The sequence below is a fragment of the Thalia democratica genome, chromosome 1 (genome assembly GCF_965202585.1).
Source record: "Thalia democratica chromosome 1, ktThaDemo2.hap1.1, whole genome shotgun sequence".
NCBI lineage: Eukaryota > Metazoa > Chordata > Thaliacea > Salpida > Salpidae > Thalia > Thalia democratica.
The window spans coordinates 36,606,058-36,622,979 of record NC_139165.1 but is presented as its reverse complement, the minus strand read 5'-3'; the positions used below and the strand labels follow the sequence as shown (position 1 = coordinate 36,622,979).

Below are 16,922 nucleotides of genomic sequence, written 5' to 3'. Positions count from 1 at the left end.
TATAAAATCAACATGACCAGAAAAGCTTTATTTACAATGACAGAGTTATACAAAACAGTTTATATTTAGCTAAAAATTTAGCTAAGTAGGTAACTTACAGTCAGTCGGGAATAAATATACTGGCCGACTTCAACATTTACTTTGAAAACAAGGATAACTAATATGTTTTTATATACTTTGAGTGTGCTTTAAGTTCGGTTTTTCAGTACATAGTAAACATGCTTAGATTATAATTATATTTAATCTTTGCACATAAGTAACAGTAAATTCTAATACTTTTTATTCTAGAAATTCTGACCGCTTAAGCTATTTAAAAAAAAATATTTGTAATCAACTAATTCTGAGATAGAAATTATATATGCACATTTTAGATAGTAAAAAAAACACTGTTTGTTATGTTGTCTCTGAAATGTTGTTTTTTATCTATTTTATGCTTGATTTAATTTGTTAATTAAATCGGATATTTCGGTACAAATAGAGTTGTAACTTATAATTATATCAATACGATTGAAAAGTTTTTTGCTCAAAGTGCCACAATTTACTTTAGTGATTCTTCAAAGAGGAAATAACAAACAAAGTTTTTTTTAAGCCTGGCAATCATAAAATGGACGTTGTTTTAAAATACTTTAATGGTTTTGTTTGTCTCAGTACTTGAATAACATTAGCAGTAGTGTTTTAGAAAATAAGTTTAAACATCATTAAAATACATAAATTTACTTCACAAAAAAATATACTTAAAAATTTACTTAGATGTTTTGTCTTAGATCATGTATATAAAACTTAAATAATGGTAAGTTATAAAAAAAATCGGAGCTTTTTTTAATAATACAAACATAAACTAAATTCATTATTTAGGTTTTGTTATATCGTATATACCTAAAATTAAGTCATTGAAAAAGATTAAAAAAAGTTTCACTTAAAAATCACTAACATAAAACATAATTCGTAAAAAAAGCATGAGAATATGTTTTCCTTTAAAAAATTTCAGTACAAAATAAACTTTTATCTCAAATATAAGTATCAGTATTACTTTTAGACTAAAAAAAATAAGCTCTACTTTATTAGCTTAAATCTTTTGATACACGTTATGTCATTTTTTTCTCAGTTTCTCAATAGCGTTTTGTAACTAAAATTACTATTTTAAGACTATTTGAGATATGTAATTCATATTTAAAACATTCGCGTTTAAAGCAGAAGTTAATGTAACAGCAACGAATATATAAATATTAATAAGTTATTGTAAGCTTGACAAAAGAAAATTTACCCTGATTAGCAATTACGTGGCTAAAAGAAAAATGTTTAATATTTCTATGTCACGAAGTAAACCATCTTACTAAATTTTTGAATCTGCTCTTGCCAGGTTGCATGAGTAAAAAAAACACTTAACAAGTGTTTTAAGCACATTATAACCTTTAAAAACTTTGTTTTGTCTTCTGAAAAGTCAGCTTTAGTTAAGAGTTTGTTTTGCTAGTTTTTGGAAAAAGTGTTGATAAAAATTAACTAATTTTTTCTAAGTTATATAAAAATTAATTATTTTATCGTATATCAGTATATATTGCTAACCATTTTAAACATATTTAGATTATCCAACTTTTTTGTAAAGTTATTGCTCAGAATTAAAGAATACCTTAAATAAGGGTTTCCCAAAGGGGCCAATAACTCCTCTCTATTGCCAGTTTTAGTAAGTTAGGTTAACAACAATTAGTCAGTAGGCAAAAGAGAATGAATAAGTTTCAAAAATTTGGAAAGTTATATAAGTTTTAACTTAACTTCCTATTCAGTATATTTTCAAAAAGTAATAATTAAACCATAGTTTCTTAAAGTAGACCATATATGGGAGCAATAACTAGTAAAGTGGCAATATCTAATTAAGAAGGAACTTTTTTTAAATTCCTGTAAAAAAAAGCTTTTATGAAATGAGTTAAGGAAATCCTGCTTTTAACTAATTGGAGGTGATAATACTAAAAATGGTCAAGTCGATATAAGCAATCATTTAGAAAGAGATTAAAACAATTTGTCTTGTATTGTAAGTCAGGTTAATTTTCTATAAAAAAACAATGCTGTTATTATTCATAAGATTTTACAAATGTGAAACTTATTTGCATTATGTTACAAGCATAAATTTTTTATTAAAAAATGTTGTTGATACAAACAGTAAATGTTTTATAATTAAAATTTTCCAAACAATTAATTATATATCTCAAAGTAAAGTTAACTCAGGAAAGTTTGCATTTAGATAAATAATTCAAAGGAAGCATCTAGTAAAACTTAACAAGTGAGAAGTTTATTGAAATGAAAACAACATTTTCCAGGAGTATGCTTGAAAATTTAGATACTGACTGCTTTATATTTGTTGATAATGGTTTAAAATGACATCCTTATTATCAAGTATGTAACAGTTGCCATTGTTACCATCTCACAAGACAGTCTTTCAAAAACTAGATGAACCTGAAAAATCAAAACTTCATTTACTAACTGCCAGCTACTGAACTGAAGTTATTTGTTTTTATTGCAAATAATTTCAGTTCAGTCAGCTGGTAGTTTGCTAAAATAAACCATCTGACCACAAACTTCTTGATGAATTAATTTGGTTAGTTATGTTTTATTTTGTAAATTTTGTTAATAACCTTTATTATATAACATATTTACTATAGTCATATAAACTATATTTTACTACTTTATGAAATTATAATTTTTCTGGCCAAACCTAATTTGGTTTGTTAAACTTGGTTGATATTTGTATACAATCTTAATCATTTACTTATTGTATACATTACTCTAGTACTGACTACTATATAGAAGAATTTTAGTTGAGTGTAGGATATTTTATCACTTATTTATTTTCTTTGTTAAGCAGTTTTTTATTAAAATCACATGGAACTAACTAGTATTGTTTCTATTATTTTCAGATTACAGAATCTTCGTGCCAAAAAAAAATAATTAAAAATTATACTGACTATTTGTTAATGTAGTCTCTACGTTTTAATTTATTTTCAAAACCGCAGAGACCCAATCAACTGATAGTTTGCTATAAACATCTTCTCAATAGTAGCTACCTATACAGCATCAATTAACTGTAGTGGATAATGAAAATACCAAAGTATGTTTAATTTTTAACTAAAATACTTGTTATTTTAGTACAACAATAGCTACCTTTTATCATTCTGGTTATGCTAATGCTCACTACTTTAATGACAAACATTATCTTGGTTCAATTTTAATAAATCACCAAGATAGTTTTGTCATTTAGCAGTTTGTTATTTAAATCATCTGTTTGATGCTTGGAATGATATAAAAAGTAAAAGATTATAATCATTAAAGGCTCTGAATAACTATTTATAAGTTGTTGATCTAATAAAAAAAATCAGTATTAAAGACTTAAGTTTTGTAAAATAATTGAACATTAAAATGTTGTAGTTTTAAACAAAATGTTGATTATCTACTTATAAAGTTTTTAACATAGGTGTGATAACAATAACAAAGGTTTAGGATAGTATTTTAAATTAACATGCTACAATGCAAATATTTTTTCATTAGACTGTTAATTTTTTTGTTAATGTTAGTGCTAACAATAAGGGTTGTACTTATTACAAAATATATTTTTTTAATGCTTAGTTGAAAATTATTCTTCTAATCATTCTGGTTATGCTAATACTGACTACTTAAATGACAAATCTTGACTAAGTGCAATTTGTTTATAGCATCAGCCAAGTTTTGTCATTTAGCAGTTTGCTATTAAATTCATCTTTTTGCCACTTGCAATTTGGAAAAAGTTAAGAAGTTTTTTTTTTTGAGTAATAATTTTTTTTTAAATAATAAATTTCAACAACATATTAAACATAATGATCAAAGATTTTTGAATAGATAATAAACGTTATAAAACTTAAAGTAAATGTTGAAATCTAATCCTGAATGTAATCAAGTTTAATATCTATTAAAATATTATCTGTTTGTTTATAAATAATGACAAATTTTCTTATGCTTAACTTTTTTAGAGCAATTAAACATAAAATTTACTATTATTCACATTTTATTTGTTTTAAAAACTTATGTATTTAACAACAAGCTAAAAAAAAACCTCAAAATGGTTATCTAGTGTGAAAACAAAATATTTATTAATAACAGTGCTCCTTAACATATTAGGTAAGAACAAATGGATTCGTAGTGCTTTGCATTTATTACACTTAATTTTGTATAATTGGTCATTAATTTATACTTATGTCTCCATATGTGGTGCTTAAATATTGCTTTAAACTTGATACGTAATAGAATATACAGGCTATTGTTTACAGTTAAAAAATGTGTTAATTTTTTTAAACACTTAATAATACCCAAATATGAAGAGTTTGTTATAAAAGCCAACTAATTACTTATTATAAATAATTATAATAAATACATAAGTCTAAATCAGGGTTTTTAAAAGTTGGACATATGGCACTCTTGGGGGTTTTTCAAAATACTTAGGGGGCGCAGAGACTTCAAGGAAATAAAAAGCTGCTAAGAAGCCATAAGGTGCCAAATTTGAAACTGACACTGAATATTCTAAAATTAATGACTTAACCAAAAAATGAAGGTCTCAGACTTGAGGTTTGTTTTTTAAAAATATTGTAGGAGGGGTCCATAGCTTTTTTCATTCTTCAAAAGAAGCCTTATGAAATAATTTTAAGAAACTCTTGTCTTACATCAATAAAAAAATAAACTTATTTAGTTTCTACAATAGCTTTACGACAGTAACAGATTCCTCTAAGTTTTCTCTGAAAAATACTTGTCTTTGTATAAGAATTTTAAAACAATTACTATTTGCTCCAACCTACTTAGTACTTGTTAAGCTAGTTTTAGGGCGAGGTTCTCTTTTCTGAAATTTTCAAAATTAGTTTTCTTTTGTTAAATATAAACTATAAAAACTTTAAAAAAAATGCTGGGATTAATTCCTTTTTTTAAATAAAAGGTGTCGTAATAACAACAAAAAAAGGAAAGGTGTTATTTTATAATAATTTTAAAAATGTTTTAATTTTCTCTTTGTTAGTTGTTATTGCTTTTTTAAATTGTTAGATTATAAACAAAAACCTAATTTTTGAATATAATAACATAGATGTAAAGTTTAGCGTAAAAACGAGTATGCTAAATATATGATATTTATTGTACTTTTAGAAAACATTAAGCAACTGTAATACTTTAAATTTATTATTTAAGCAAAAACCTTTTTTTTTAAACCTACTACTTTACATATATCTCAATTAATGTACAGTATCTAAAATTTTACAACTCTTATAAATAATCTGAGCTAATAGAGCTTATTAATTAACTTTTTTGGTTAAGCTATAAACATTTAGAACATACAAACAAGTTAAATAATCCCTTAAGTTGAAATCATTTGCATTTTTTGACAAAAATCAATTACTTTAGTTTATTATATTTTTTAAAGTTGGAGTTTTAACTATAGTGTAATTTTTACATATATTTATCTAAAACTTATATAACAGTGTTTCCCAAACTAATTTATATTATAACCTACTCGGCAAAAATTAAAAAATCAAAGGCTATTTTTATTATATTACCCCTTTACTACTTAATAACTATTTTTTCCTCCTACTAAATTATTGCCCCCTTATAGCCAACTGTTCTCCAAGGGGACAATTAGCAAACTTTTGAAACTCTGCTTTATAAACTAAAAGTTCTAAGCCTGTATACAATGTTAAATAAAAAATTAAATAAATTATTTTGAATTTGAATAAAAGTTAAACTAAAACATAAAGTCGTTGCTACGATTATTCATGAGCAGATTTCAGAATAAAGTCTAAAGAATAATTTTAACATTTTTAGCTAAATATTATTAAAAAGTTAGCTAAAATGTTGCTTTGCTCAAGCAAATATTGGTTAAAACTTAAATTTAAAAAAAAAACAAAATCATACAAATGTTTATTTCTTTTAGTTGTTAGAACGAAGCAGAAACGAAAATTTTAAACCATTGTTTTAATATAGCGTACGCATAGTATATGGACAGTGGTAGACAACTTTATACTATTCGGACCAGATTCATCATAAAAAGCCTTTACAAGCTTGACTTGAACAAATGAATTTTTTTACAGATATTTTGTTTTTGAAAATATGTACTATGCAAAGTTTTAAATTCTTAGAAAACAAAAAATTTAATAAACAAATATTAAATAAGGACTTTAGTCGAGTAAACTGAGTAAAATGAAAAAAAGGGTAAAATTTAAAATGTTTGTGGTATATTGGCTAAAGTAATATTTATAAAAAGTATTTGTATGAGTCATAAAGTTAATAAATTTAGAATAGTGTAAGAAAAATAAAGCTGGAGAAAAATACATGCTGAGCCAAATAAAAACAATATAGAGGTTATTATAAGGTACTTAAATGTGGCAATGTCTCTAAAGTCGTTTGTCAGAAACTTTATACTTTTTACCAACAAACTACAGTTTTGTTGTTTTTATAGCATTCGTTTCTGTACTATAAGCTTTGTTAAACTAAGAACTTTGGTAGTGATTTAAATGAAAAAGATTAAAAAAGTAAACTTAAAAGTTTTTCAGCCTTTAATTTTACGAGTGTTAGGAGAAAATCTCGAGAATAGTTAGATTACAAACAAATTTTTTGTTTTACTTTGAAGTACTAAGTATTATGAATTTTAAAAAAATTGAAAAGTTTGGAGCTACCAGTCATCAAAAAAACTTGTAAAGCTGTTCCAATAAAGTTTTTGATGCATTTTATTTCAGCTTTATCCATACCACAAGTCTCTTTTGTGTTTAAACTTTTTCAACTTTACTTCTTGAATTAATTTTTATGTTTTTTTGATAATTTTTATTTTTTAAACTTTCGTTGCAAGCTCTAAGATGTTTTATCTACATTAATTTATTTTTAAAGGTATTTGAAGTTTTAAACTAAATAGGAAGGTTAAAACAAACTGAGGCGTACTTACTTAAACTTCTTTAAACATATATTAATTTCTGAAAATCGAAATAGGATATGTTTTTTTTTAATTTCTATCAAACAAAAGTGGAAAACAAAAGCAAGCTCTTGTATTTAAAAAAAAGTTAGACACATGTAGTGTGTTTTAAATCGATGCAACTTAAGTTTTATAGAGAATAAAATCGATAAAATTATGTGGTATCAGTTAAAAACAATATTTTAGCAAAAGATCTTTGTTATCTGTTAAATTATTAATATAAAAATTAGATGTATTATTACCTAAGAATAACTTATTGATCTTTTTAAAACGTAAGCTGATACGAAACAATATTACATACAAATAACATTATGCAATTTTTTTTAATAAAAAGCTATTTTTGTTTGTTGCAAGTTTACTTGACAAAGCAAAGTAATTAAAGTGTGCTATAAAAGTTTAGAATTATTTTTGTAACATCTTACAGCAGTTGTACGTCATAGAACTTTTTTGAAACTTTTTAATATTCTAGTAGTATTTGAAACAAATTTGTTTTGTATTGCTTTTTCAAAACTTAAATACCAGAAAACACTTTAATAACCATTTTATAACCAAAAACGAAAATATTTTTATAATCTTATACACAAATGTTATTACTCATATTAAATAACTCAAACATTGTACATATCAATAGTTTAAGATACACAACTCATTAACCATAAATTATATTTAATACATTATTTTAAAAACTCATATTAGATAAATGTAAAATAAAATGTTATCACTTTTTTTTTTGTGAAGATATCATTTCATATCGAATATTTAAACCAATTCAGTGGTTATTTTATAATAAAAAATAATTCATGTAACGCCTAAAGCAATTTTAGTATGTTAATAATACTCGCAATTTTTTGTATAAAATTATAACTTTTCAAACACTTGTTGTTTATAGTTCTATAATGCCTTGGAAATTTACATAGATTTATATTGTAAGAGAACAGGTTTTAATTTTTACAAATGTCAAAGGACACTTAAATTTTATTTATATATGTATAGTACCTAGATATTATATATCTAGATTAAATATCTATTTTATATATCTAGATACTAAATCTAGTATCTACATTTATGTTGTGTTTGATTTGTTTTATCATTAACATATATTGTAAATTGATAATGAATCACTTTATTTGTTAGGAAAGTTGCATTTGACTTATTTGATTACTACAATATTCTTACTGTAATATATTTTTATTGAAATATTAATTTCATCATGTACATTACAAGTAGACCTTGAGTAAATCACCAGAATGTATTTTTTGGGTTATATGAGTTCGAATAACGTTAATATATTTTTATAATTATTTAAATTGTAACTAAGTGGATAACTATTTTCAAACTTTTGTGTTTTAATTTTTGTTAGTATACATAAAGCTAAAAAAACGGATTTAGTATTTATAAAACTTCAAAATATACAACTTAGTTTATTATAAACACATACATTTTACAACTCAGGAATAAATAATTATAACGAAAAAACAACACACGCAGCTTATATGGTAACAAGAAATATTGTACATCAAAATAAAACTTGTGTTTCAACACGTACAAGCTAGTTATCTAGTCCTTACACAATATCTGACTACTTCCATTTATCAATTTTTGCCTTCAAAAGTTCCAGTCTGTTGTTTGCTAAAATTTTCAATTCTTCTGGCAACTCAGGTTATCAACAGAGTCAAGTAATCGGTAGTTAAAGAAAGAATAATATATTGCAATATCAATTGCAACTGGATGTGCTGGTTTCAAATTTTTATTTGCGATATCAAATGCTTCTTCGAATAGGCTCGATGCTCTATTGATTTCTTTTTCTCTGTCTGCTCCTGATGCAACGTTAGCTTTGTTAACGTATTGATGTGCTAAAATAAATTTGTAATGAGCAACAGCATCGATATTGGTGTCTCTTTTGACCCAATAACTGTTTAGCAGTTGAATGAACTCATCAGATATTCTGTTTGTTTCTGAGTGTGCTTTGAGATTTATTTCTCTCCGTAGTTTTTCATCGGGAAACAAATCAATGCTTTCAGGGGAAACAAACAAATTTACATATAATAAAATTAACTCATCATAACTGACAAAGATCATACGTCTTTCTTTAAAGTTAAGAGGTGTGGCCATTTTTATTACTTCTTTCATGTAGCTAATTACATCATCGTAACAGTCCTGTTCAAAGCACCTTTCAGCAAGAGAAACTAATTCACTTCTGTCAAACTGAGACATGTAGAATAATATGCTGAAAATTATAATATTTAAAGAATGACTTAAAATGAAAATTTTAAAACAATTTTGCAAAACAAATTATAAATTTTAAAACAATTTTTCTATTTTTATAAACTAGTACAAATACTTTGTTGCTAAATTAAATAACTTTTTATCTTATGTCATAAAGTTAAAACTAATTTTTTTTTTACTTAGGCTATTTTAGAACGGTATTTATCCTTCCTTGTATGTTTATAGTCCAATAGAGTTTATTAACATTGGAATACTTAGCAATTATTGCAAGTTTGTTATTTTACCAATTATTAGTATTACATCTTAAATATAGCCATGACATTATATATCTATTTTAGTAAGAAAAGAAGTAATTACATCATAAATAAAAATGTAAACTATGATTAAGTAATAGCAATCAGGCTAAATTATATTGATAGAAATATATTTTTCACGATAATTCTTTGAAGTAAAGCTTTTATTAAACATTTGATAAAACATATATTTTATTAAAGTTAATAAACATAACTTATATACTAAGTATAAAATAAAAGTAAGAAAATAGGAAAAATAATTACTTAATGAAACGTCGTAAAAGCATTATGTAATCTCAGACTTAGAATGTTTTTTATTATTATTTTTTATTTAAGTTTCCAACGTTTAAAAGTTATTAGTGTTACTATTATTGTGTCATATTTATATTTTGATAACGGTTCGAAGTACTCTTTAATAAGTAAACTAATAAACTTGAAATAATTTTGTTTAAAGTATAAATGAAGTTGACAAAAATAATGTTCTTTTGATAATAACAAATAAAATTGTATTAGCTTTTACCTTTTTGTTTTTTTAAAAGTTAAGTACATTAAAATATTTTGTTGTTTTAAAAACTAAGCTTAGTTTTAACGTTAACTTACTTACATCATTTTAATGAATATTGTATTTTAAATGTTTAACCTTTTTTAACTATGATGTTTAAACTTGATTATAACGTTAAGCTAATAATGATATTTTTGTATATAAATAATACTCTGAGGTTTTTCAAATTAATTTTATAAAAACTAAAATAAGGAATTTTTAAACTTGATATTTTTATGATGTGTATTTTCAACTAGAAATTTTCAAACTAAATAATTGTATTTAGTTTATGTTCAAAGTCATAAAAAATTTAGATTTTTTTTTAAACTTAAATTACATTAAGTAAAGAAAAAAAACTAAATATAATTACTTTTCACAATACTTTAATAAAATTTCTTAAAAAAAGACACTATAAATCAAAAACATTACTGTTATCAAAGTCTATTTTAAACAAGTTTAGAATAATAAGAGTAAATATAGAATTTATAATTTAGTTTTATGTGTCGTTTTTACTTGTAATGAAATTAGGTAGGAAACTGAAATTAATAATTACAATACATATTAAAACTTGGCAAGTTATGGTGATACTAAAACGACTAAACATATTTCACGACGATCACAACGTGTAAAATGTTTTGATGAATTTTATTAAATAACACTTATTTAAACACGTTCTACATCATTGGGTCTACATTTCTTTATATCATAAACAATCGCTAGAATAACTATGTTTCTTTTTAGAAAAAGGCATTTTCCTTCTTTTAACAGTTATTATATGTTTTTGTTTCTATGTAGTACAAAGTAGTGTTTTTCGCTATCAATAGTAACATTTTTAATTATTTTTGATTTACAGGATTAGTATAGTTTGGAATAATACATTTCCAAAACTTTAAACTAAATTAGCTTGTAAGCTACAAAATAATTTAAAAAATTCAACTTTATTTCAAAGTAAAAACTAGTAAACTGAGAGTGTTTGTTAACTTTCTTTAATAAATCGCTTAAATGAAATATATATCTCTTCTCAAAATAATAGTTGAAAGTTTTTTTAGGCAACTATTTTCCAGATTTGTTTTGCACAAAAAAAATCTAAGGAGATCAATACTAAGTGAAATGTATAATTTAAACAATTTACTGTATTTTTAATTACTTACTTGTATTTAATGCTGTAGTCCTTATGTTTGTAACTGAGGCTGTAGAAAATTCTTTGAAAGTAATTTTTACTAGTTATCTTATGTATTTTAACTTTCTTTAATATTTACAATAAATTAGTGTTGTCTACTAGAAGTAATAAACAATATCAACGGTATCGAGAAAATTAAAAGTACATACCAATGTCAGGCGAGAGCAGCAAGTCATAAAAAAACTTAAAAAGTTTATTTTTAATGAAGACGTTAAGCCGAAAGGTGAACAGTCATCTATCTAAGAGCACCTACTCAATAAACCTAGTTGCGCTGAGAACTACCTGGATAGTTTGTTTGTAATTCTATCTAATGCAAGAAAGTCTTACTATCTCCTAACTCTAGAATCATTGTTCATTAAAACTCGCGAGCCAAAATTTGTAAACAACAATATTTCTACAACTTAAAACTTTATAAGTAGCGTGTTTCTAGTGTTTTTAGTATTATTACAGTCGTTTTTTGTCATGTACTTTTTAGTTATTTTTGAGTAAATTTTATACATTCTAAAATGTTTTTATACTAAAATTTTCGTCTTAAAAATAACTTCAAGCTAATAAAGTATAACTTAACTCTAATCTAAATTTTTTAAACAGATTTTTACATTTAATTTTCTATGACGTAACTATTTTTAGCTGCATACTTAAAATTCGTTATAAATGACTAAACTAACACCATACTTTTATCAGTTTTTAGTAAGCTTATTCTGACGATGTGCTAAATGAAATTAATATATGAACTTTTTTAATACTTTATACATTGTTTATTGAACGACAAATAAATATGCTCAAAATAATAGTGTTAAAAAAAATTCAAACAAAACTAGTTTGTAAAAAGTATGGCTAAATTCAGTATAAAAAAAACTACTTTATGCTTTAATTTATCCTTTCTTTTTATTATTCTTACTAATTGTCTTTAGAGGTTAAAATGCATCTTTTGTGAAAACAACTTCAAAAAACAAGTTTATGCTCTTTGAAATTTTAATTGCTATTTGCAGTCACCTTAGGTAAACTAATTTAACTAAAGTTTTAAGTTTTTCTTAATTCTTAAATTACTTCTTTAAAACATTTAAGATTCATACAATTTTTTGTCCTTGTATTATTAGTCTAATTCCTTTCAGATAAATAAAACACTATTTTATTAAACATATGTACGCTAGTCTTTATCTATCTTCAAATGAACAACAGTTTACAATTTACAGTAACCAATTTGTCGAGTAATTACTTTTAAATTAGTTACCTTTAATTTCTTGTATCATCGCAGTAAATGGCTCAGACATTTTTTTGTTTCTTCTTTAATACTGAGTAAATATATAAACTTATGCCAGGGGAGCAGCAAGCTTAATTAGATATAAAAAAGCAATACAACTGTTAATTCTTAGTAATTATTGTTCTCTGCAGCATAGTTGCCATTTAGATTAGAATAACAGTTGTCAAATATAACTTGTTTGTAAAGCAGATCCGTTATAATTGAAAACTTTTAGTTTAGTAATCTTATTTCCGAATAATAATTGCACGAAGACATAAAAATGGTAAACTGTAGCATTTACGAACCTAAAACTGGCAATGAATTCAATTGTGGCAAGTCTACTTCAGACTTTTGAAACTTTCTAGATCAAGTAAAAATTTCTTTACAATTAAACACTTTTTTGACTGTGTTTTTGACTGTGTTTTTGACAACACCATTAACAATTAAATATACTTTAGCTGCAAAATAGTCCTTGTTGTTTCATTACTCTGACTACAACAATAACTTTAAAAGTAACTAGCATAAAATACAGAGCAAAAAGAAAGTTGTCTCTAAAAGAATATGAAGCACATTTTTTGTAAACATTCTTATATATATATAATCGACTTGAAAAAAAACATCCACCACTTAATGAAAAGTATTCAAATTTATTTTTGCTTTGTAAATCAAAGGTAAAAAAAGTTGTAGTAAAAGAATGTAGCCTAAAAAAATAGAGTTACTACTGAAAACCTTTCCAAAGCTTTTTTCACAACTAATTATACAAAAAATGTGAGTAAGTTATTCATTTTTTTTAAAAACTGTACGTTTTTTAGATATATATGTGCTAATTTAGTTAGTTAACTTCACTGAAACATAAGCTTTAAATGTCGTTTTTAACTATTATTTATTTAAGCAAGATTTCTCAAGTTTAAATTTAATTAAGTTAATGAAATAAATTAACAAAACATATCTGTTTTTATCTATTAAAAATAAAATTATAACTGTTTAAACAAGTATTATTCTGCAACCTTTGATTTTGCAAGTAATGATTATTAAATTATAGTATATAAATATAATTATTAGTATAGTAATGATTATCAAACAATTTCAGAAAAAATAGTTCTTAAATGAGATACCAGATATGTTTATTTAAAAGCGTGTAGTGCGATTATTGTTCACAAATCATTAGTATTTTTGTAAACTATAAATATATTAATAAAAACTAGTTGTTGCCAAAAGCTGATGAAGTTAAAGTACAATTGTTTCACCAGGGAATGTAGCTGTTTACTCAAATCAAAAAAGTGTTTAAGCTTCTTTAAAAAGTTCTGTCTTTTTTTTCTAATAAAACGAAGACTTATTTTCAAATAGTTTACGACTTTGCTTATTAGTTTAGCATTAGAAACAATTCCTGGACGCTCTAATTGTGGAACATTAATATACGTAATTTAGATCGAGCTTTTTATGGTCATCACGCAGAAAAAAACACTTTTGCTCATTCAAATTATCACCAGACTTCTTTCAATTGTGCCTTAAAATTTTAGGATCAGAAGTTTTAAGCTTTTCTATTGCTAGAGATCAAAAATCGTTATTTATTTACAAGCATCAATACGTGATGGTTACAAGCTAAGTATAAGACTGGTTTAACTTTTTAAATAACACCATTTGTTAAAGCGCGTACTTCAAGTTTTTTACATTCAAAACATTAAGTAGGATGCTTTTATAACAAAAGTATTTGTATTAAAAAATTATCACAATTTAGTGGTTTAAATAAAATCAGTAGCTGTTTAAAATTTATAAAACATGATTTTATAGGTTTACGAAAAATAGAAAGGAGATTATTCAAACATATATTTGAATGAAGTTAGTTTTTTGCTGATATATTTTTCTTCTCTTCTAACGGAACATGTTTTTCTCGCAAATTTTTATCCAACTTATCTGAAAACTTACTTAAACACTGTTTTTATTTATAAAAAGTTTCTGTAAACTGTGATGAAGAAACTCTTAATATATTGTAAACTAATAATACGATATTGTGTAAAACATGACTTTGAAAAACTTAATAGCTCACAATTTATGCCAGCTAAGTGTTGATTGTTTTGAAGTCGTTTGTTATACAATATTCCATGATAATTTGTTTGCTGCCGTGGAAACCTTACTAGTTATAACTAAATAGTAGTTTTTTATATAAACATATGGAAATTTCTTTTGCTTAAACTGCCTTTTTTAATATAATAAATTTGTTACATGAAAACTTTAATGAATTGCAGCTTTCATAAAAATAAGAGAGCAAAGTTTTTTATTTGATAAAGGTCAAGCTGTTTTTTCATTCAATCTTAAATGCTCACTGTAAAGAGATTTTTTAAGACATAATAATAAAACATAATCTTTTTCACCCAAAAAAAAACTATATTTAGAGTAAAAAATTGTTGATACAAAGCATTAATTAATTTTTTTATTAAAAAATCATACTTGATATTTAGTTTTTTTTAATTTGTCTAATACTATTTTTGTACACGAAAAACTACTCAATCTTATGCTACATATAGTAGATTAAAATTTTACAAAAAGAAAACGCTTTGATATAAAAGCTTTAAATTGTAGAGTAGAGGAATGAGTAGTGCAGGGAAAAGTAGTTACCTTTATAATTAGCTATCTACTTAAAGCTATATAGTACTTCAACAGAAATTTAAACTATTTTTTTAAAACTGTCAGGTTTAATAATTATCAACAAATCTGAGTTTTTAATCTACAGCTAAAATTTATGAGTGAGTTTTTCAAGCTTATATAAAATTGAGTAATACTTTGTGTCGACTGTTTGAATTATGTTTACACCTCAATGGTTTACTACATTAACAAGCAATTTACATTTTACTTATAGCATTCTTGCACTAAACTTTGAAAATTATCTAGGTTCGCTTGCAAACACTAGTTATGTACAAAAATTTTCTATTGAAATTACTTTCTACTGTGAAGTTGATATTCATTATAAAGCTTATTTTACAGAACATTGTAGCCTTTTCTACAATAAATTTTCAAAAAAAAAATTTCTAAATTATTTTTAACTCGTAATTAAACAGCTTGAAATAAAAAATAAATCTATCACATGGGCTCTGTTACATTTTAGTAACAGGGTTTCTCAAAGGCGTTGATATCGTTCCTGTTTGTCAACTTGAAATCGGGGAGAAACAAAAGAAAGGAGGCAAAAGCTACTTTACTTGATTAAACTACTTATGTAGTTATAGAACTTTTACTTTTTAGTTTGCTGGTTTATATATTTTAGTTAGATTGTTATTGTTTTACGCTGAGGTAAGATTTTACTAACAAAAATCCTTATTAATCAAGTAAAAAACATAAATTATTCTAGAGTTTGTGATGAGGAAAAAAAAAAAGTTCTTAAGCATAATTATTGGTAGAAAAAACATACAATAGATATATTAGAGTCTAGAGCTTTTGGAATGTACAATAAATAAAGAGTTAATCAAAAATGTCTTAATGTAAATAAAACTACGGCTAGTGAACAATTTTTTTTCGAGATATGACCTGCAACCACCAAATACCTGCTCAGCCATGAATAATTGGGAGTAATTATAAAATGAGTTAGGGAATTCCTGTTTAAACGTATTCAGATAAAGGGATATAGTCTTGAAAATATTTCTTAGGATGTTTTACATCTTGGGAATAACAACATAATATTACTTGAGCCATTAAGCTTGGTTTTATAACTTGATGCACATATTTATCGAATATGTACATTATATTTTTTTTTCTAGAAAAAAAAACAGTCAAAACAGACAAAAATAGCTATTTATTTAGATTATAAACAATTTTTTAAACTTAAACTAAAATAAACAGGAATTAATTTTATTAAACTAGTAAAAAAAAAAAGATTCTGTTCCACAGGTCTTCATAATCTTGTACTCTAATTTGTTGCCTGTCCTTTTGTTGCACCTGTAGGAATTTTATAATAACTTGTAAGTTACAACCAAACTCATTTTAAATTACATAAATTAATCTAAAACTAAAAATATATTTATTTTCAATAAGTAATATCAAAGACATGAAGAATACAAGCTAAATTATATTTAAAATTATAGATGATTTCCTTAAGATGAGAAAAAAAACAGAATTGTCTTAATAATGCGCAATTAATATTTTAACTGTGTGATTATGGTATATGGATTCTTAGTTTTGAATACAATCAGTTTTATGATCAAAACCAAAACTTTTTTTACACTTTATGCTTTAATTATTTAAAAAGTCAGAATTAATTATTGAATACTGGCTATAATCGAAGAAGGTTATAAAAGTTCATAATTTTTAAAGTATATGAGGTTAAAGAAAAGTAATAACAATACAATTTTGATTTTAATAGTTGAAAGTAAGTAAAAATATTCAACTATACAGAAATGCTATGTAATTAAAACATAACTCTGGCTATCAAACTTATAATTTTAAACTCAACTTAATCCTTTAAACCATGATTATCCAAAAATGAA

General features: G+C 24.3%; 1 protein-coding gene across 1 annotated transcript; it reads right to left on the bottom strand.

The window, feature by feature from the left end:
- Positions 1–8,602: 8,602 nt before the first annotated feature.
- LOC145835584 (14-3-3 protein theta-like) lies at positions 8,603–9,178 on the bottom strand. The gene has a single exon (XM_082943253.1). It carries the CDS (start codon positions 9,176–9,178, stop codon positions 8,603–8,605), a length of 576 nt encoding a protein of 191 aa, XP_082799379.1.
- Positions 9,179–16,922: the final 7,744 nt, after the last annotated feature.